General features: G+C 42.3%; 1 protein-coding gene across 1 annotated transcript; it reads right to left on the bottom strand.

The window, feature by feature from the left end:
- Nucleotides 1-14,196: 14,196 nt before the first annotated feature.
- On the bottom strand, nt 14,197-16,570 carry LOC309838287 (eotaxin-like). The gene is made up of 3 exons (XM_082679345.1): nt 16,443-16,570; nt 15,136-15,247; nt 14,197-14,738 (listed from the first exon to the last, which is right to left on the bottom strand). The coding sequence occupies exons 1-3, from the start codon at nt 16,516-16,518 to the stop codon at nt 14,633-14,635; spliced, it is 294 nt and encodes a 97-aa protein (XP_082535471.1). The 5' UTR covers nt 16,519-16,570; the 3' UTR covers nt 14,197-14,632.
- Nucleotides 16,571-23,364: the final 6,794 nt, after the last annotated feature.

Below are 23,364 nucleotides of genomic sequence, written 5' to 3'. Positions count from 1 at the left end.
GCTCGGTGCTTTGTGACCACCTAGAGGGGTGGGATAGGGAGGGTGGGAGGGAGACGCAAGAGGGAGGAGATATGGGGATATATGTGTATGTATAGCTGACTCACTTTGTTATAAAGCAGAAACTAACACACCACTGTAAAGCAATTATACTCCAATAAATATGTTAAAAAATAAAGAAAAACAGTCCAAGAAAAAATGCTACACTTTCTTTGACCACAACCCGGTGTCAGTAGATGGGCTTTACTGCGAGGGCAGGCAGATCCAGGTTGAGTTCAGTAAAATGTGTGCCGTCTTTAAATACCTCCAATGTTTCGTGCCCACCATTTCACACTCCAGGGGCAGATGATGCTGTGCCCTGTTAGAGGTGAACTGGGCTCAGGGTTCCTTGAATGAGAAGAGAGAACGCTTGGCAGTAGTGCTGTGAGCAAACTCTGTTTAGTCTTTCACAAATGGAAGACACTCCCCGCTGCCACTCTCTTTTCTTGATCCCATCTTCAAGATTTTCCTGGCACCAGCGGGTCTGCTGATCCCAGTAAGCTGTCCTGTGGCCACCACACTGTTGGTCTGCTGGTGCCTGCCTCTGGATATGCTAACATTTGGAGGTGCCTCTCTGATTGGCATTTAGGGCTGAAGTCTGCTGGGCTGCAGGAAAGGCAGGGAGGTTTGTTGTCCTTGGAGTGAGGTCCAGTGATTACTCTAAATGGGAGACTTTCTGTGGTAGTCACCGGGAGCTCTCTGGTGGCTCCTGGGGTCCATGCTTCTACTTGAGGCTCTGATAGAAAGGCTTCCCAGAAGGGCAGTCTGAATGCACGGGTGTGCCAGTTAGCTTGACCCTTGTGTGGTTGTGGGAGTGTAAGAACCCTCACCCAAACTTCCCTGCCCCTATGGGTAGAGATAGTGATATTTTCCAAGAGAAAGTGCTCTCAGAGCAGAAGATCTTGTAGGACCATTTATTTGATCCCTTAGATCCTTCCCTGTACAAACAAAAAGAACAAGAGTCTCACTCACCATCCAGTTATACAAGGGGTTAAGTCACAACTCACAGACAGTGCACCCTGAGGGGAATTCAAGATGGAGAAAAACAGAGAAGCATTCTGAGTTTTGGAAATATAACCCCTAGATAGTTAAGATGCATATCTAAGGAAGAATTTCGATGAGCCCAGATTCTTGCATATTTCCATGCACAGAAAAGCACTAAAATCATTACCTTGAGATATCTGGGTTTTTTTTTTTTTTTTTTGCTGATTAGCACTAATCTTTTACCAAGATGTATGCTTGACTACATGTATTTCTCAGCCAAAACATTTATATATATCCTGGCTCCTTCCCTACCTCTTCGGAGCAGTTCTTCAGAACTATCTGAGGGGCTGTCTTCAGGATCTAGTTCTCAGTAAGGTCCCTGAACAAACCTGAAACTCACTGCTCTCATGTTGTGTGTGTTCTTTCAGTCAACACCTAAAACATCATTATTCTCATATTATGGATGGGATAATCAAAACCAAAGTAACTTAGTGAGAGAGACCATTTCTAAGGGCTAAAATGGAAGTCACCTGCCTCCCAGGTAAGTGTGCTTCCTGATGTCTCATGCCACCATTTATATTGCCTTGTGCCATGGTCACCACATATAGTGGCCCAAGGGGACTTTGGTGTGAATGGTGCCCCTTGGAGGTATGCAATGCAGTGACACTGCTGTATGTAACAAGATGTTGGGGACCATCGGCTCTCCAGATTGGCAGCATCAGGCTGGGTGGAGTTATACCAGCAAAGCAACAGTGACCCTTTTCTACCCTAGAGGACACAGTGGGTCTTTGTGTCCAGGGGTCACATGACTGACAGAAATGTGATTTCATATGCTGCAGGGGAATCCTGATTTGAGTTGCTGATACAGGAGGTGGGGGGTCCTGTCCACGTGATTGGAAGCTCTTGAGCTTGGAAATTTGGGGTGTAATGGGAGGAGTGATGGAGGGAAGTGAGTTTTCTGGGTCTAAGAAGCCACCTTTAGTTGCAGCTTTGTGGAGTTTGGAAAGTTTCCACATCACTAATCCTGCTTCTCCATCCACAACATTCAACATTTCACCTGACCTAGTCCCGTTCTTCTTACAATTGCCCTCTCCCCCCTTCCCATCTACAAGTTCCCTGGCTCTGTCCCCCATTACCTTGTGAAAAGGAGACAGCAGGCCCAAATGGAGTCACTTGTGCTAAACCCCATGTCAGCAAACCAAGACTTAATATCTAACCTAATTGCAGTTTCAATCTCCCAAGAATATAACCTTTTACCAGGCAACATGAAATTATCTGGTCAGCAATAGCGAGATGATCCCCCCGTTAGGCCCTCTGTACCCCCTAGAAAGGCGACCTTGCCTGAAATAATCCATTCTTTGCTAATAATTTCCTTTTTCCACCCCTCTTCTGCCTTTAAAAACTATTCCTTTTCTACAGCTTGGGGGAGTTCTTTTCTATTGATAGAAGGGACGCTGATTCATGAATCATTGAAAAAAGCCAATTTGATCTTTAAATTCACTCAGTTGAATTTTTGTTGTTTAATAGATTTAGTGGCAATGGTGGAATTGAAGGAGAATTCTGACAGCTTCAGGATAATGAGAAACATAGGTACTCCATGAACCCTTTGAGTTCACTGTCTTTTTCACCAATTCTGAGGGTAGGTTTCCTCTTGATTTTGGGCATCACTCTCTTTGCATCAAGCTCAATTTAATTAGCTTTCCAGGGACTTCCCTGGTGGTCCAGTGGGTAAGACTCCATACTCCCAATGCAGGGGGGCCGGGTTCGATTCCTGGTCGAAGAACTAGATCCCGCATGCATGCCACAACTAAGAATCTACATGCCGCAACTAAGAAGCCCACATGCTGCAAACAAGATCCCCTGTGCGCAACTAAGACTCAGAGCAGCTGAAATAAATAAATAATATTTTTTAAAAAAAGATTTTTTAAAAAATTAGCTTTCCAGTTAGCTCCCCATTTGTCTGGAGTCGCTGGTTCCAAGTTGGGAGCTGCTGGTATCTTAAACTACAGTTCCCTGTTTGATTGGAAACCCCAGCTCTTGGTTCTGTCCCCAGATTCCACGTTGGGAGTTGCTGGCGGTTTAGTCTGCATTTCCATATTTGTTTTGAATCAGCCTAAAGTCTCCATTCTTTGGGGTTTGCTGGTTCAATCCTTTCCCCAGTCCCCAGTTCCACACTGGGAATTGCTGATGGTGTGCACAAGGCCTTTTCTTGGCCAGGGTGCAGTAACATCTGTTGGTTATTGCTGATATATTAAGGTGCACATGGTTGTTTGTCTTGTTTTGTATAGATAAAGGCTACAGCTAATGGTAATCTGGGAGGCCAAAAAGCTAAAAAAATTGGTGGGTACGGATCAAGCACATAAGAACTGTTAAAGCACTTGCCACCAAACCCAAAGACTTCTGAGTTAGGATAAATTGGCCATGGGGTGGGTCAAATTGACACTAGGTCACTCACCAACCTCAAGAAGTTTTCCGTGCAACAATGTGCACTGTAAACTACCACGTAATCCCCAACTCAGTGGCACATCCCTTATAGGTATTAGACCAGCTTTGAGAAACCCAAAGCCTTAGCTAATGGGATCCTTAAACTCTAAAGAGTCAAGGGTACCACCTTTGGGCACAACTGCTTATTTTATGTCTGAAAAATATGATCCTGAAAGCTACAAATATCTACAAAGGTGGCGAAATCTTACCAAAAACAGCCTAGAATTACAACGGTCATCATGGAGAACATTTTAATTAGACATGATCATTCATTTAAGAAGGGCACTTGAAAGTCAGGATTCCCGAATTAAACAAGCAGAATGGGGTACCTATTTTACCTGGTATGCAGAGACCTCCAAAAGCCTTCAAGATTCCAAAATAACCTCATTGAACATTGCAACAGGATAGAAAGCCCAGAAATAAACCCACACACCCATGGTCAATTAATCTTTGACAAAGGAGGTGAGAATATACAATGGAGAAAAGACAGTCTCTTAAGCAAGTAATGGACAGACACATGTAAATCAAGGAAGTTAGAACACACTGTGCACAAAAATAAACTCAAAATGGCTTAAAGATTTAAATATAAGACATGACACCATAAAACTCCTAGAAGAGAACATAGGCAAAACATTCTCTGACATAAATTTTAGCAATGTTCCCTTAGGTCAGTCTCCCAAGGCCACAGAAATAAATGCAAAAATAAACAAATGGGGCCTCATGAAGCTTATAAGCTTTTGCATAACAAAGGAAATGGTAAACAAAACAAAAAGACAGTCTACAGAATGGGAGAAAATATTTACAAACAATGTGACAACAAGGGCTTAATTTCCAAAATACACAAACTGCTCATACAACTCAATAACAAAAAACCAAACAACCCAATCAAAAAATGGGCAGAAGACCTAAATAGACATTTATCCAAAGAAGACATCCAGATGGCCAATAGACACATGAAAAGATGCTCAACATCGCTAATTATTAGAGAAATGCAAATCAAAACCACCATGAGGTATCACCTCACACCAGTCAGAATGGCCATAATTTAAAAATCTACAAATAACAAATGCTGGAGAGGGTGTGGAGAAAAGGGAACCCTTGTATACTGTTGGTGAGAATGTAAATTCGTGGCTACTATGGAAAACAGTATGGAGGTTCCTCAGAAAACTAAAAATAGAGTTGCCATATGATCCAGCAATCCCACTCCTGGGCATATGTCTGGAAAGAAACTCCAATTCTAAAAGATACATGTACCCCAATGCTCATAGCAGCACCATTTACAATAGCCAAGACCTGAAAACATCCCAAGTGCTCATCAACAGACAATCGGCTTAAGAAGATGTGGTACATATGTACAATGGAATATTGCTCAGCCACAAGAAAGAATGAAATAATGTCATTCGCAGCAATATGGATGGACCTAAACATTATCATACTATGGGAAGTAAGTCAGACAAGTACCATGTGATATCACTTATATGTGGAATCTAAAATATGATACAAATGAACTTATTTACAAAACAGAAACAGACTCACAGACATAGAAATCAGACTTACGGTTACCAAAGGGGAAAGAGGGTGGGGGAGGGATAAATTAGGAGTTTGGAATTAGCAGATACAAATTACTATATATAAAATAGATAAACAATAAGGTCCTACTATATAGCACAGGGAACTATATCCAATATCTTCTAATAAACAATAAAGAAAAATAATCTGAAAAAGAATATAGATGTGCGTGTGTGTGTGTGTATATATATATATATATACATATATATATATATATGCACACATATATATAACTGAATCACTTTGCTGTACACCAGAAATTAACACAATGTAAATCAACTATACTTCAATAAAAAAAATTAAAAATAAACAACTCAGGGACTTCCCTGGTGGTCCAGTGACTAAGACTCTGCACTCCCAATGCAGGGGGCCCAGGTTCATCCCCGGTCAGGGAACTAGATCCCGCATGCCACAACTAAAGATCCCTTGTGCTGCAACTAAGACCCCATGCAGCCAAATAAATAAATAAATAATTGTTTTTTAAAAACTCAATTTAAAAATGGGGAGAGGGGCTTCCCTGGTGGTGCAGTGATTGAGAGTCCGCCTTGCCGATGCAGGGGACGCGGGTCCGTGCTCCGGTCCGGGAGGATACCCCATGCCGCGGAGCGGCTGGGCCCGTGAGCCATGGCCGCTGGGCCTGCGCGTCCGGAGCCTGTGCTCCGCAACGGGAGAGGCCACAGCAGCGAGAGGTCCGCGTACCACAAAAAAAAAAAAAGAATAAAATGGGGAGAAAAATAGAAAGATTCATTGCAAAAGGCCAATAAAAAATTAAGGATACTGGAGGTGCCTAAAACAAAAGGTAAGGGGACTAGCATGACCCCTCCTGCCCCCCTCTATCCTTCTTTACCTGGGTACTCACATTTTACTAATTCTCCGAACTGCCTTTTTATTCTAAGAGACTAGTAAACAGTTATTTTTTTAAGATTTATTTTTGTCTGCGTTGAGTCTTTGTTGTTGCGCGTGGGCTTTCCCTTGTTGCGACAAGCAGGGGCCACTCTTCGCTGCGGTGCGTGAGCTTCTCATTGCGGTGGCTTCTCTTGTTGCAGAGCACGGGCTCTAGGTGTGCAAGCTTCAGTAGCTGTGGCACGTGGGCTCGGTAGTTGTGGCTCGCGGGCTCCAGACCTTAGGCTCAATAGTTGTGGCACATGGGCTTCACTGCTCTGCAGCATGTGGGATCTTCCTGGACCAGGGCTGGAACCCATGTCCCCTGCACCAGCAGGCGGATTCTTAATCACTGTGCCACCAGGGAAGCCCAACAGTTGTTTTTAAAAATAAAAACTGCCCAAGATTGCAGGCCATCCTCCTTAGGTATCTTCTACTCCTTAGTCAAAGACTGAACTAAGGGCCATAGCTAAAGGGTTTCCTAAACCCAGGGAGGATCCCAAGAGTTTTTTGAAGAGTTTAGAATCCTTACTGGGGCCTATGACCCGGGGCTGCCAGATCTTTATCAGCTTGTGCCCGGGATGGTGGGACCTGGGGAAACCGAAAAATGGATACAGAAAGCAGAATGGCAAAACACCGAGGATGATACTTGAGATCCTCAACCAAAAAAAAGCTCCCAAAAGAGCCACCAACCTTTTACAAGCCATTCCTAGAGTCTTCCCTGCACTAATCGTTCTACTCTTCAAACATTCAAACAAAAGAAAGAATGCTTGTCCTGCGGCATTCCGGATTTCATATAATAAATGATGTCGCCTAACCTGCTCCAGCTGTCCTATTTGTAAACAGAATATCTCTTGAGATTAGTGGATTAATAAAGGCAGAAAATTAAATGGGAGGCCACTGACCTGACTGAACTTGTGACCATAGCTGAGCACTTTGAAACAAGATGGTAAACAAAGATCTGAGGCATTATTGGCTTTATAACTACGACAACACCAAGACCAGGCCTCAGATAATACTTGGGCCTCCCACCTCGCATCCTGCTAGGTCCATCATTAGAACGCCCACCCAAGAAGCAATGTCTCATTGGTAATCAGTTGGGACACTGGAAAAGAAAAATTGTCCTAAACAAATTCCTCACTATCCACGCAAATGTCCCTAAGAGAGAACACCCATCTGGGCCTCTTCCAAAATTGACGGGGGGCTCTGAGGGACCCTCTGGTAACTGCTACCAGCAATATCCTTAAACAGCCCAGGGGAAACAAAAATTAAAATTGATGGAAACCTTGCCAAATTCTGGTAGATCCTGGGCTGCACTCTCCACTTTAAACCCCACTCTCATAGGACAACAAATCCTGTGAAAAAAAGGTTTCCATCTAATAACGTTCAGGGAGAATTTCTATCTCAAGCAATGCAAAATGATCATGGGTAAAGCATTCTTTTTTGCTGTGTGACACAGCCCCAGTTGATGTATTAGGTAGAGATGTCTTTTCTAAATGAAAAGGACTGATATGTTTTGCTTCCCATGGAGACTCCACCTTAGAATTTCCTGACCAACTTGAACCTGATCTTATATGTTCTTTACAATTTGTCCTTGGTTTGCAAGAAGAATTCAAACAAAAGTCCCCTAATTTAATCGAGGTGCTCAAAAATCTGTGGACTACTTCTAATACTGATGTTGGTAGAATAAAAAGTATAAAGCCTGTACATATTCAGATAGATCTGGCTAAACTTCTTCCTAAATTGCCTCACTGTCCATTGAAGCCTGAGGCTGTACAAGGCCTCTCCACTTGTCCCATAGCAGAAGACTTAATCACCCCGGGGCTGGTCATTTCTGTACCGGCCCCTGCAACACGCAGATCCTCCCAGTATAGCTAATGGGCGGGAAGATGATTTGTCCAGGACTTGAGAACTATTAACAAGATAGTGGTTCCCCGTTTCCTGGTGGTTGCCATCCTGAACCTCCTTTTATCACAAGTTCCGCCAGACTCAAAAGGGTTCACTGCTGTGGACCTTTGCTCAGCCTTTGTCAGCATCCCTGTGGACCCCAGCAGCCAATATCTGTTCATCTTGACGTGGAACCATCAACAATATACCCGGACAGTCACGCTTCAAGGGTTCACTGAGGCCCCCTCCTGTTCCTCCCAATTGCTCCCCCAAGACGTAAGACCCTCCAGTGTCAGGAAATCAACCTTCTACAGCATGTAGATGACCTCTTGCTGTGCTCAGTTACCAAAGAGGCATCCATAAAGCATTCCACTTATTTGCTGTAAGTAAAAGTTACAATTATCTCTAGACACTGTTCATTACTGAGTCGTAATGTAAGCTCTTGGTGAATCCAGCTATCTCCAAAAATGATTAAGCTAAACCAAGGACTTCCTAGGCCCACAACTAAGTGACAGCTTTGTGGCTTTCTAGGCCTAGCAGGTATTGCCGACTACAAGTTCCTAATTTTTTCCTATTAGCTTCCCCTTTCTATGAACTTACTAAAATTTCTGTCCCTGAACCCCTTCCACGGGAAGATAAACATGGGTAGGCCTTTCTAAGACTAAAACAAGAACCTCCTGTCCTAGGGCTACCTCACTATTCAAAACCTTTCACCTTATCTGCGCAGGAGAGAGAGAACAAGGCCCTGGGAGCATCGAGAGCCTGGTAATGAACACAGGCCTGTTACAGCATCAGCTTGATTCCGTGGTTCCTGCCCCCCCAGCTGTCTTAAGGCTATAGCCGCAGCTGCAAAGTTAGTAAAGCCTCAGAGGATCTAACCCTAGGAAATGCTGTTTATTTACAAATTCTTCACACTGTCCAAAGTCTTCTTAATTCTGAGCTGACCCAACATTTCTCTGCAAGCAGACTGACCTTCTGTGAGATCCTTCTGTTCTCACCGCCTAATCTGTACCTTAATACAACATCCTTAATCCTGCTATGTTACCACTTCTACCGGATGAAGGTGAGCCCCATGACTGCGCGGTAATAATATCCCATTTTGTGACACAACATTCTGATTAACAGACACCCTGTCGAGTAATCCTGATCTAATTTTGTCTGTGGATGGTTCAGATTGTAAAAAAATGAGAAAGGTGATTTCCACACTGGTGATGCTCTTACTACCCCAAATGAACTACCTGAGAGGGAAAGTCTCCTACAAGCTAAATCAGCTCAACAAGCCAAGCTCTGTGTCAGTTATCAGGACAAACCGTTAATATTCATACTGACAGCTGGTATACCTTTGGTATTGTCCGTGATTTGGGAATGTTATGGAAACAAAGGGGTTTTCTTACATCCTCTGGGACCCCAATCAAACATGGATAACAAATAAACAACCTTCTTACTGCCATTCTCTTAGCTTCTGAAATTGCTATTTCAGGAATTGCTATTATTAAAATTGAGGACTGAACCTGAATATCAGGGAGACACCCTGGCTGGCTTTCATGAGAAGGCCATAAAAGTCTATAAAAGTTGTGGCATGGGACTTCCCTGGTGGCACAGTGGTTAAGAATCCTCTTGCCAGTGCAGCGGACATGGGTTCGATCCCTGGTCCTGGAAGATCCCACATGCCGTGGAGCCCGCGAGCCACAACTACTGAGCCCACGTGCCACAACTACTGAAGCCTGAGCGCCTAGAGCCCATGCTCTGCAACAAGAGAAGCCACTCCAATGAGAAGCCTGCTCACCGCAACGAAGAGTAGCCCCTGCTCGCCGCAACTAGAGAAAGCCCATGTGCAGAAACAAAGATGTAAGGTAGCCAAAAAAAAAAAAAAAAGCAGTGGCACATGTGAAGTCCATTCTGCTTCTATATTGTGACCTTTTGTTGCCAGACTTCCACCATGCTGATGTCCTTGCAACAGAGCAACAGTCTGCTCCTGAGTCAGAGAAACTAAGATTGACTGTGGTTGTAAATTTAATAAACGGTTGGAGTTATGGGGAAATCAATATGGCTACTTATTTCTTCACAGCTTCCGGCCAGTCCCGTTTTTCAGGTTTTGCATTCTTTCACTCACCATGGTGCATTTAAGATGACTCAAATTTTAAATAAACTTTGGTGGGAAGATGCCTATAAAATTGCAAAAAACGTTTACTAGAAATGTCTGACCTGTCAGGTCCCTAATCCTGGAAAAATTTTCTTTGTTCCCAGAGGCCTCCGACCTCCTCCCTCTGGACCCTTTTACACCTGCAACTGGACTTCATTCAGTTGCCACCTAGAATGGGTTACCACTATGTTCTTGTTATGGTATGTATGTTTTCTGGATGGGTTGAAGCTTTTCCCTGCCACAAGGCTGATGCCCTCATAATGGAAAAAAAATCTTTTAGAAAATGTGTTTTCCACTTTGGGTAAACCTTCCACCGTCTCCAGTGATCAAGGCATCCACGTCTCTGGGGGGGAAAATCATACGAGCCTTAGCAAAAACCCTGCAAAGTTTTTGGAGTCATCACAGTACCTATCACCCTCAATCACCAGGCAAGAGGGAACTAATGGGATCCTCAAACTTAAAATCTCTAAACTTGCTGAAACTACTGGACTCCCTTGGTCTAAGATGTTGCCTCTGGCCTTGCTGACTGTTTGTAATACACCCTTTGGGAAACATAAACTCACTCCACATGAGATAGTCACTGGTAGACAAACGTCCCTTGGTATACAACTGTCTGCTGATCCCTTGTTTCATGCTAATGTGATCAGCTACTGTAAGGCTTTAATGTCTTATGCTAAAGCCTATCGACAGGTTAAAGAAGATTTCCTGTATTCCAATTCAAAAGATCGTGTTGGTCACAGTCTGGAACCTGGTGACTGGGTATTCTGGAAACGTCATCAGAGGAAAACAGCCTTCGGACTCTGTTTGAAAGGACCTTACTAAGTGTTCCTGACCACTAACATGGCTGTGAAACTAGAGGGCATTGAGCCTTGGGTAAGCACATCACAGCTAAGGAAGCCTCCACCTGACATCTGGTCCTGTACAGGTGCTGGATACCCCTGAACCAAACTATAAGAGAGAAGCAGCTGACTTCAAAATAGACTGTTTCCACCCAAGCCGCCAGATCAAGACTTCATACTTTAACTGAACATGAAATTTTTTTCTTCCCTTTCTTTCTTTTACTGTGACATTGGCTTGGAAAGATAACACTCTCATCTGTATCTCCCAGGCCATTGCTAAGGGGAGTAACCTTTCAGAATGCTCAATTTGTCTTCAAAGATTCTAATCTATCCATGATGCTAGAGACCCTCTGTGAACAATTTCTCTTCTATTTCCAATGTCACTGCAAACTACAGTTGACCCCCATTTAGAACTCTCTTACTAAGTTCAACTCTTGTCATCAGAACACCCTGTGCCTTGTTTTTCCCTTTGTCAAATCGTAACTGTACGTACTCAATTAGACACAAATACCTACAAAAATCTTAGTACATTTGCAGCCCCACGTTCCCATGATTATCCAAATCAGATTGGCCCCCAATCACTAAGAGATCTCACCAGCAGTGCACATCTTTACAAAGCATTTAGGATGACTCTTTATTGCAGGCTACGAGATTCTCTTCCCATATGTGCTGAAGACCTGACTGAGCCCTGGCTTGGATGGGTAAAGGCAGCAAACCCTGTGAATGAGTCCATTAACAGTACCCAGAATGCTCTGTGCCTCAACATGCTTTGTCTCTCTCTGTGGCTGTTTTCATTCTCCCTGGGCCTATGGATGCCTAGATGCCGAGGGCACAGCCAGGCAATGCCTCTTAGGTTATCTAACTGTGCCTCTAACTTTCCACGAATGAGTTAAGTCATCTCATTGATTGACTTCCCTGGATTTACAGCATTGAGTTAGAAAGGAATTATCGGAAGGTGGTCATGACTCAAGATTAGCTTCCTTTGGCAGGGCCATACTTCCCTGGTTATGAGTAAATACAAGTGACAATATGATCAGGAACCCCTCCTTAACTCCTGAAGACATTGCAGATTCCATTGCTAAGACAATAGCTGCCCAATAAAGATCCTTAAACTCTCTGGTCAAGGTTCCTCTTAATCGTAGGATAGCCCTTGATTATCTTCTAGCTGGACAAAGAGAGGTCTGTGCTGTGGTCAACACCACTTGCTGCACCTGGGTAACCCTTCTGGGGAAGCTGAGACTCAGTTACGCAAGACCACTGAGCAAGCCACTTGGCTTAGCAAGGTGACTCCTTCAATGGGTCTTTCTTTGAATTATTTGATTTTGATTGGTTTGGGTCTTAGAGACCATGGCTCGAAGTGCACTCCAAACATTAAGGGTTATCTGGCTTATAATAATCATAGTAATCTCCCTGGTGTGTTGTATTCTCTCTAAGACTGGAATGTCAGAAGATGAACAAAGAGAATAGCCAACTTAAAAATCATGAACCTGGGGCTTCCCTGGTGGCGCAGTGGTTGAGAGTCCGCCTGCCAAGGCAGGGGACACAGGTTCGTGCCCGGGTCCGGGAAGATCACACATGCTGCGGAGCGGCTGGGCCCGTGAGCCATGGCTGCTGAGCCTGTGCGTCCGGAGCCTGTGCTCCGCAATGGGAGAGACCACAACAGTGAGAGGCCCGCGTACCGCAAAAAAAAAAAATCATGAACCTGAAACCATGACCTGTGGACATCACAGAGATGAAGGAAAAAATAGTCCTGACCTGTGAATACCACACAGAGGATGGACAAAAGCTGTGAGAACTACAGAGCAGTAGCTAAGAGTGGTGCTAATGCTTTAAATTTTGATCTCATGTCTCAGTTATTCTGATCAAAAGTGGAGGGGGGGTGGGATAGTTTTAAAAAGGAGACAGAAAAAATAAAATAGAATAAATAAAACAAAATAAAAAGGAGACAGCAGGCCCCAAATAGAGTTACTTGTGCTAAACCCCACATCAGCAAACCAAGACTTACTACCTGAACTAACTTCAGTTCAACCGCCCAGGATTGTGACCTTTAACCAGTCAACCTGGAAATATCCGGTCAGCACTAGTGAGCTGACCCAACTGCCAGGCCCTTCCATTCTCCTTAGGAAGGTGACCTTGCCTGAAACAATGCATTCTTTGCCAATAACTTCCTTTTTCCATCGCCTTTCTGCCTTTAAAAACCATTCCTTTCTACAGCTTGGGGAAGCTCCTTTTTATTGCTAGATGGGCTGCTGCCTGATTCATGAATTGTTGAATAAAGCCAATTTGACCTTTAAACTTTTTCAGTAGAATTTTTGTTATTTAACAACCTCATGCCTATACATTGCCAGAGTGTACCGGCTGTTCCCCCTTCCCCCTCCCACTCCAGCCCATAGAGGTGTTTACTGAAGAAGCCCCACCGATCATGGCACTCCCCTTCCCCGCTAAATCAAAACTTTCAATGTCTATTAGCACTAGGGTGACCAGATGCTCTGATTTGCCAGGGTCGGTGTTAATTTGTATCTGTTGTCCCAGCATAATTATTAATGGTGCCTCCTTTTATTCTCAAACGTACCCTAATTTGGGTGATAAAAATGACATGTTCATCTTACTTATGACTATCTGAATGGAGCATAAACTCCCCACCTTCACAGACTGGCCTCAAGCTTCCTTCTCAAATTTCCCCATCACTTCACACAGACTCCAATCTAACATCTTCCCAGTGGGCCTCCACCCAACTTGATAAACACATTATAATCCCCCCCCCCCGCCCCCGCTTCTAGGCATTCGCTCAAACTATACCTGTCTCCTTTCTGCCTGGCCTGAAAGAGCTTTCAAAGAACCCCTGTACTTGTCCATCCATGAAGACCTGGTTTAAGTTCCAGGATGAAGCCTCCTTAAGTGCTGATAAAGTCTTAGTCTAAATAAACCTCTTGTCAAGGGTTATCTAGGCTTCCTCTGACTTCCTAATGTCTCTTTTCTGTTTATCCTGGGTTGGAGGATGATCAGAGGAGTAATGTCAGGCACAGGGAGAATAACACAGGCTGTTACAATGGGTCATGGGAGAGATTTGGGGCAAGCATGGCGCTGGCCAGGCAAGGAATAGTGGTGAGAGTCCTGCTGAATAAGAGACTGAAGCACCTGGGGTCTGGGAAACCTCTCTTGGGGACTGGAATTAGAGGGATGGAAAGGTTTTGTCTGGTCTTGTCAGTTTTACCCTGAATCTCATTGAAGACCAGCAGAACTAAAAGGCCATTTCTCAGGAACACAGTTCCCGCCCCCATAACCATACCTCTCACCCCTACTTCCATCTTTCTCCCTCCCAGCTCAATGTAGATTCCCCACAAAATATACAAAATATACGATTGCTGACTGTAATAAAAAATATTTTTTCTGAATTCCTAAAATAACATGTATTTCCATTTAACATTATGAGCCACACCTTTGGTTCACAAGAGCAATGTCTTCTTAAAAATACAAAACATTTTTGTATCAATGATCCTTGCCAGGACCCTTACAAGATTCCAGGGAATTAAAGAGGAGAGAGACAACATTACTCATACGTTGCAGGTGATTGAATTGGGGCTCACAGAGGGGGAGGGACCCAACCAAAGCTTTACATTTAAAAAGTAACAAAAATTCATGGCAGAGAATTTTTTAAAAAGTCAATAACTTATATGCAATATTTTTTTTAATTATTAAATAAAAGCCATTCCTTTTGGAATGAGGTTATCTCAGAATACATCTTAGGAAGACCGGGAGAATGAATCAAGCATTTTGAGGCTCTGGTTTGGTTTTAAAAGGTGAATATTTATGGCTTTAAAGTTTGGGCTTTTTGGTCCAGGTACTTCATGGCATCCTGGACCCATTTCTCCTGCGGATCAACACAGATCTTCTTGTCCTGCTTGGTGCTGAAGCTGTGGGAGAGAGGGAAAGAACTTATTAAGGATCCTCTTTGAAACTTGTGCCAATTTAATCCTAAACCTTCCAGGACCATCTGCCATGGGATGAAGGGGTTGCCATGAGAGCAGAAGAAGGAGATAGAGGAAGAGTGGGATGCTGAGGGTCAGTGGCTGCTCTTGATGGCTCAGTAAAGCCATTCTTGCTCTTGACTCGAAGGAACTGGTATGACCTGAACAAACTTCTAGCCAGGGAGCTAGAGGGAAAATTTCCTGTTGTGAAAACTCATGGATTGGATTATAGAGATGGAACGCTCTAAGTGTAAGGCTCCAGTTAACTCTAATGCAGTTTCAAGAGCTCTATCCCCCAGAAATGAAATTTGGGGCTGGGAAAGGGTAGGTTTTGTCTACTTACATCACAGCTTTCTGGGGACATTTGCTGTTGGTGATTCTTCTGTAGCTCTGCAGTCGCTGAATGGAGATCTTCCTTCTGGCCATATTAAAGCAGCAGACAGTTGGGACAGAAGCTGAATTGGGGAGAAATGAATAGAAAGACTGAGCACTAATGATATGTAGATAATTTTTAAGCATGACTTTGTAAGGAAAGAAATTTCAGGAAGGCAAGGAAATGTAAGAGATGGAGGCAGAATCCATCTGCTCTGAGGTCCTGTACCTCTGCCTTTGATTTGGTGTCCCCAGCTGTACAGTAGGGACCCATCACTACAGGCAAGGCTATGGAAAAAGCTTGGTCAATGCAATAAGCTCCAACTTTGTCATTACAAAGAGCTACGTCACTAAGGGATAGTCATAATACTGCTCATCAAATACTCTCCGTTCTCTGCTTTCTGGACGCATGGTAGACTTGCAAGTCTTGGCCACTTTTGGTTGATTGGAACCATTAACTGGTTTTGAGCAATAAGTGAGAAGACAAAGTGACAAGTATCATTTCTAAGGTAGCTGTTGTAATTGTCAGTGCAAGACCCTTGAGAGCTTTCTTTTCCTTCATTACAGTAAGCAGCAATGTTCCCAATCCATCAATTGCCCCATCAATCCAGAATCCTGAGTATATGAAGTCAAAGCTCTAGTCAATACATTATAGATATTTAGTATGAGTAAGAAATTAACCTTTGTTGTTTTAAGCCCTTGATAATTTAGGATTGTTTGTTACCACAGCATGCATTGTCTTATCAGACTGATACATGCAGAAAATCTAAGTCATCAGAAGATGAAAACATGAGTTATGATACAAACAGATAGATACAATCACAACACGTCACCTTGAGAGATTCCCCTGGGACCTCATTCCCTTCCTCTAACCACTGTTTCTGAAAACTGTCTTGGGATCCAGTTAAATTTTGGGGTGTACAGTCAAAGCATTTTTTTTCTCTCCACCACTGACAAAAATGCCCCCTGTGCCTGCAATAAGAGAGGGTCTTTCTTTCGTGTGCCCCCATCCCCAAACATGCGAAGGCAGCCGGATTATGGATGGACAAAACATCACTCTCAATATTCATGTCAGGAAAGAATGTGGGGACTGACCTCAGTAGCCTGGGTTTCTAGTTCTGGCTCTTTCTCTGATTGTGAGGTTGGGGCTCTTCTTGTCCACTCGTGGGACCCGTTTTCCCATCTTTAAAATGACGGGGTCTGCAGCAAGTCTCTGCAGATTCTTGCTGATCTGACAGTTCTGGTGGTGATCAGCTTTGCCATAGAGAAGGGACTTACCTGGCTGAGCCAGCACCTGGGTGCTGAAGATGGCTGCTGTGAGCAGCAGACACAGAAGTGCTGCAGAGACCTTCATGTTGAGCGGGGAGGTTACCAGCTTCAGTCTGAGAGCTGTTGGTTTCTGGGTTTGTCTCAGCCTCTCTGCAGCTCTGGCTGCTCTACATGCCTTTTAAAGACAGCACAGGGTGTGGGAGCTTCCAGGGAAACCTTTGCTTGGCCAGGGTCATGAACAAATCATGACAAAGGCAAGTCCTGGATTGCTGTTCCAGATCTCAGCAAGTTAACAGGACATAAGAGGCAAACGTATCTTTTCATTCTCACATGTTTTTGGAATGGCTGAGCACAAATGGTAACCTAGAGGGTCATTCTTACAAGCTCTGCTTTCTCTGAAATGAACCATCTGCAGTGGCGGAAGAGTCAAGGAGACCAAGGGCATGAAGAGATGAGGCGATTCAAGTACTTTCCCTGGTCCTTGTGTTCACATGGTGGTCTTTAGGATTTTAGAGGCTGGAAAGGGGCCCTAAAACTTCTGCTAGGCTCCCATCCAAATACAGAGAGATCTCAGCAGCTCTGAACATTGCTTGGTCTCTGGGAACCCAGGAATTGTAGCACATGAGAAACTCACCCCATAATTCAATCTAGTGCACAGAATCTTAGTGCCCTGGAATTTTAGTGTTATAGGACATCAGAACTGAGTATTTCTTATTTATCTTGACTTCCTGTGCATTCTTTACTCAGTTTTGTTAAGGAAATTTGACAAATAAAGATTGTATATATTGAAGGTGTACAGCATGATGGTTTGATATTCACATGCATTATGAAATGATTATTGCAGTTAAGTTAACTCACACATCCATCACCTCCATCACCACACATAGTTAACTTTTTGGGGGGTGTGCATGGTGAGAACACTTCAGATCTACTCTATTAGCAAATTTCAAGTATATAATATGGTATTATTAACTAGAGTCACCTTGCTGTACATTAGACCCCCAGAACTCATTCATCTTATAACTGAATGTTTGTACACTTTGACGAACATCTCCCCAGAAATACAAATCAAAACCGTAATGAGGTATCACTCCACACCTCTTAGGGTGGCTTTTATAAAAAATACAAGGCACAGTAAGTGTTGGCGAGGATGTGGAGAAAAGGGAACCCCTGGACGCTATTGGTGGGAGTGGAAATCGGTGCATCCCCTACGGAAAACAGTATGGAGGTTCCTGTGCATTTCTAAGCTATTTGCTTAGCCGCTAAAGCATTTTCCAAATGGAATCAAATAGCCAAAGCTTGTTCATCAAATACACTGTAGTGGATTGGGTCTGCTTGAAGCATAATGGTTGGCCCACATGCCCTCACACCCCAAGGATTCAAGGAACACTTTTGGAAAACCAGCAATCTAGTTCAACCCCACTCCCTGAGCACACATTGCAGACAAAGTGCCCAATGGCTAAAAATATCAAAGAGAAAGAGACAAGAACCTACATGTATCCTCTTCGTGCAGAACACTAGGCCCCCTAGTAGGAGATGGTGCAAGGGGAGGTCATTATTAACGGGGTCTTTTAATGAGGTCCTTAATTAAAGTCTTTAATGGGGTCACTGCGGTGAATACAGAATTGAATACTGGTATGGAGGCACTGCAAGGCCATTTCCGGGCTCTTCCTTTACACTCCCATATCAAATTGGTACAGGTGGCACAGAGAGGTGTGTTGAGAAGGACTCTGAGGCCTTGGCTTGCGTTAGTAGACGACAGTGATGTGGCTGACTGGTCATGTCCATCATGGACACGAGATTAAGAGAGTCCTCTTACTGGCCTACATGCTCTCTCAGCTCCCATCTAGAGTAACTGGTCTACAAGTACCTAAAAAGGAATTAAGTAGAGACCAGGAAATCTGGATTTTCCTTACTCTTTCCTGCTCAGCTCCAGATGAAGTGGTCTAGCGTGGTCTCTGGAATCAGGACCCTGAGTTTCGGTGATGGTTCTGCCACTAATTAGCTTGGATACCATGGACAACTTACTAGCCACTCTCTGCTAGGTTAAGATGGGAATAATAATCATGCCTACCTTAGAGAATTTTTGGGTGAAATAAATGAGTTAATATATATATAAAGTTCTCAGTGGAGTGATCACTCTGTTACTCTGTAAGTGGAAATTCCTATATATTTGTGTTTAGAAATGGGGCAGATTTTGTGGGCCAGGGGATGCTAGAAAAGGACCTTGAGTCTGATCATATAGTTTCGTCAACATCTTCTCCCCAATTTTCCCAACTGCTTCCAAATAAAGGCATGTTATGCTAGGGACATTCTCCAAGAATGCCTGAGTTACACTAGTGGAGGAAACAAGCTCTTCAAAGCTGTGTCAATACAACAAGTTTGGAACATTCAAACATGTTTGGCTGATAAGGTTGAGTGATTATGTCCTCTTAGGAGGAATAATTTCATAACTCTCCTGGGTTTTTAGAGGGCCCTGTTAGCAAGGAACTTTACATGCTTGTGTTTCCCTTCAAAGCTCTGGATTTCATCTGGAGCAGAGAAACCTCAGTAGGTAGAAATAAATTAAATCTTTAAACGTTTAAGTTCAGTAGCTGTTTTGTCCAGTTGCCTGGCTGTCTCTTACAAGTGGGGACAGCTTCACTGGCTGTCACGTCTCTCTTCCTTGGAAATTTGTCACTCAGTGGTGATGTGAGCTGGACCCATTACTTGCCTCTGGCCTGGAGCCTGATAAATGTGGGGCTTTGGTCAGGAATGACTCTGAGTGATGGGCAGAATGGGGGTCCCCCCCCCTGTGAAATCTGACCTTCCTGAGTGTTTCCCAAAGAATGACTGATGGTCAGTGGACAAGGATCCCAGGAAGCCGGACTCCTTGTTTGTTTTGCAGCTCTGCTCCAGATTTCCTCTAATAATGCAAAGTTATACACAGAATTGAAAGAGACATTAACATTCATTTTATTCCAATCCTTTCTTAAAAAAGAAAAAAAAAAGAATAGAGACTTAAGCTTGGGGACCACTGACAAAATCCCTAAGGCAACATGGTGTGTTTTATTTTTTATTTTTATTATTCTTTTAACATCTTTATTGGAGTATAATTGCTTTACAATGGTGTGTTAGTTTCTGCTTTATAACAAAGTGAATCAGTTATACATATACATATATCCCCATATCTCCTCCCTCTTGCATCTCCCTCCCATCCTCCCTATCCCACCCCTCTAGGTGGTCACAAAGCACCGAGCTGATCTCCCTGTGCTGTGCGGCTGCTTCCCACTAGCTATCTATTATACATTTGGTAGTATATATAAATTCATGCCAACCTCTCACTACATTCCAGCTTACCCTTCTCCATCCCCGTGTCCTCAAGTCCATTCTCTACATCTGCGTCTTCATTCCTGTCCTGCCCCTAGGTTCTTCAGAAACATTTTTTTTTTTTTTAGAATCCATATACATGTGTTAGAATATGGCATTTGTTTTTCTCTTTCTGACTTACTTCACTCTGTATGACAGACTCTAGTTCCATCCAACTCACTACAAATAACCCAATTTCGTTCCTTTTTATGGCTGAGTAATATTCCATTGTATATATATGGCCACATCTTCTTTATCCATTCATCTGTTGATGGACATTTAGGTTGCTTCCATGTCCTGGCTATTGTAAATAGAGCTGCAATGAACATTGTGGTACATGAGTCTTTTTGAATTATGGTTTTCTCAGAGTATATGTCCAGTAGTGGGCTTGCTGGGTCATATGGTAGTTCTATTTTTAGTTCTTTAAGGAACCTCCTTACTATTCTCCATAGTGGCTGTATCAATTTACATTCCCACCAACACTGCAGGAAGGTTTCCTTTTCTCCACACCCTCTCCCACATTTACTGTTTGTAGATGTTTTTGTAAGGGCCACTCTGACCAGTGTGAGGTGATACCTCAATGTAGTTTTGATTTGCATTTTTCTAATGATTAGTGATGTTGAGCATCTTTTCATGTGTTTGTTGGCAATCTGTATGTCTTTGGAGAAATTCTATTTAGATCTTCTGCCCATTTTTGGATTGGGTTGTTTGTTCTTTTGATATTGAGCTGCATGACCTGCTTGTATATTTTAGAGAGTAATCCTTTGTCAGTTGCTTCGTCTGCAAATATTTTCTCCCCTTCTGAAGGTTGTCTTTTCATCTTGTTTAAGGTTTCCTTTGCTGTGCAAAAGCTTTTAAGTTTCATTAGGTCCCATTTGTTTATTTTTGATTTTATTTCCATTACTCTAGAAGGTGAGTCAAAAAAGATCTTGCTGAGATTTATGTCAAAGAGTGTTCTGCCTATATTTTCCTATAAGAATTTTATAGTGTCTGGCCTTACATTTAGGTCTTTAATTCATTTTGAGTTTATTTTTGTGTATGGTGTTAGGGAGTGTTCTAATTTCGTTCTTTTACATGTAGCTGTCCAGTTTTCCCAGCACCACTTACTGAAGAGGCTGTCTTTTCTCCACTGTATAGCCTTGCCTCCTTTATCAAAGATAAGGTGACCATATGTGTGTGGGTTTATCTCTGGGCTTTCTATCCTGTTCCATTGATCTATATTTCTGTTTTTGTGCCAGTACCACACTGTCTTGATTACTGTAGGTTTGTAGTATAGTCTGAAGACAGGGAGCCTGATTCCTCCAGCTCTATTTTGCTTTCTCAAGATTGCTTTGGCTATTCGGGGTCTTTTGTGTTTCCATACAAATTGTGAAATTTTTTCTTCTAGTTCTGTGAAAAATGCCATTGGTAGTTTGATAGGGATTGCAATGAATCTGTAGATTGCTTTGGGTAGTAGAGTCATTTTCACAATGTTGATTCTTCCAATCCAAGAACATGGTACATCTTTTCATCTGTTTGTATCATCTTTAATTTCTTTCATCAGTGTCTTATAGTTTTCTGCATACAGGTCTTTTGTCTCCTTAGGTAGGTTTATTCCTAGGTATTTTATTCTTTTTGTTGCAATACTAAATGGAAGTATTTCCTTAATTTCTCTTTCAGATTTTTCATTATTAGTGTATAGGAATACAAGAGACTTCTGTGCATTGATTTTGTATCCTACTACTTTACCAAATTCACTGATTAGCTCTAGTAGTTTTCTGGTAGCATCTTTAGGATTCTCTATGTATAGTACCATGTCATCTGCAAACAGTGACAGCTTTACTTCTTCTTTTCTGATTTGGATTTATTTTATTTCTTTTTCTTCTCTGATTGCTGTGGCTAAAACTTCCAAAACTATGTTGAATAATAGTGGTGAGAGTGGGCAACCTTGTCTTGTTCCTGATCTTAGTGGAAATGCTTTCAGTTTTTCACCATTGAGGACGATGTTGGCTGTGAGTTTGTCATATATGGCTTTTAGTATGTTGAGGTAAGTTCCCTCTATGTCTAATTTCTGGAGAGTTTTTATCATAAATGGGTGTTGAATTTTGTCAAAAGTTTTTTCTGCATCTATTGAGATGATCATATGGTTTTTCTCCTTCAGTTTGTTAATATGGTGTATCACATTTGCTGATTTGCATATATTGAAGAGTCCTTGCATTCCTGGGATAAAACCTACTTGATCATGGTGTATGATCCTTTTAATGTGCTGTTGGACTCTGTTTCCTAGTATTTTGTTGAGGATTTTTACATCTATGTTCATCAGTGATATTGGCCTGTAGTTTTCTTTTTTTGTGTCATCTTTGTCTGGTTTTGGTATCAGGGTGGTAGTGGTCTTGTAGAATGAGTTTGGGAGTGTTCCTCCCTCTGCCATATTTTGGAAAAGTTTGAGAAGGATAGGTGTTGGCTTTTCTCTAAATGTTTGATCGAATTCGCCTGTGAAGCCATCTTGTCCAGGGCTTTTGTTTGTTGGAAGACTTTTTATCACAGTCTCAATTTCAGTGCTTGTGATTTGTCTGTTTATATTTTCTATTTCTTCCTGGTTCAGTCTTGGAAAGTTGTGTTTTTCTAAGAATTTGTCCAATTCTTCCTGGCTGTGAATTTATTGTCATATTGTCACTTGTAGTAATCTCACATGATCCTTTGTATTTCTGCAGTGTCAGTGGTTTCTTCCCTTTTCTATTTCTAATTCTATTGATTTGAGTCTTCTCTCTTTTTTTCTTGATGATTCTGGCTAATGGTTTATCAATTTTGTTTATCTTCTCAAAGAACCAGCATTTAGTTTTATTGATCTTTGCTATCATTTCCTTCATTTCTTTTCCATTTATTTCGGATCTGATCTTTATGATTTCTTTCCCTCTGCTAAATTTGGGGTTTTTTTTGTTCTTTCTCTAGTTGCTTTAGGTGTAAGGTTAGGTTGTTTATTTGAGATGTTTCTTGTTTCTTGAGGTAGAATTGTATTGCTATAAGCTTCCCTCATAGAACTGTTTTTGCCGCATCCCATAGATTTTGGGTCATCGTGTTTTCATTTTCATTTGTTTCTAGGTATTTTTTGATTTCCTCTTTGAGTTCTTCAGCGATATCTTGGTAACTAAGTAGTGTATGTTTAGCCTCCATGTGTTTGTATTTTTTACAGATTTTTTTCATGTAATTGATATCTAGTCCCATAGCATTGTGGTCAGAAAAGATACTTGATATGATTTCAATTTTCTTAAATTTACCAAGGCTTGATTTGTGACCCAAGATATGATCTATCCTGAAGAATGTTCCATGAGCACTTGAGGAGAAAGTGTATTCTGTTGTTTTTGGATGGAATGTCCTATAAATATCAATTAAATCCATGTTGTTTAATGTATCATTTAAAGCTTGTGTTTCCTTATTTATTTTCATTTTGGATGATCTGTCCATTGGTGAAAGTGGGGTGTTAAAGTCTTCTACTATGATTGTGTTACTGTCGATTTCCCCTTTTATGGCTGTTAGCATTTGCCTTATGTATTAATGTGCTCCTTTGTTGGGTGCATAGATATTTACAATTGTTTTATCTTCT

The sequence above is a fragment of the Grampus griseus genome (genome assembly GCF_964374135.1).
Source record: "Grampus griseus genome assembly, chromosome: 20".
Lineage (NCBI taxonomy): Eukaryota > Metazoa > Chordata > Mammalia > Artiodactyla > Delphinidae > Grampus > Grampus griseus.
The sequence above is the reverse complement of the archived record's forward strand: the minus strand, read 5'-3'. Positions and strand labels throughout refer to the sequence as shown.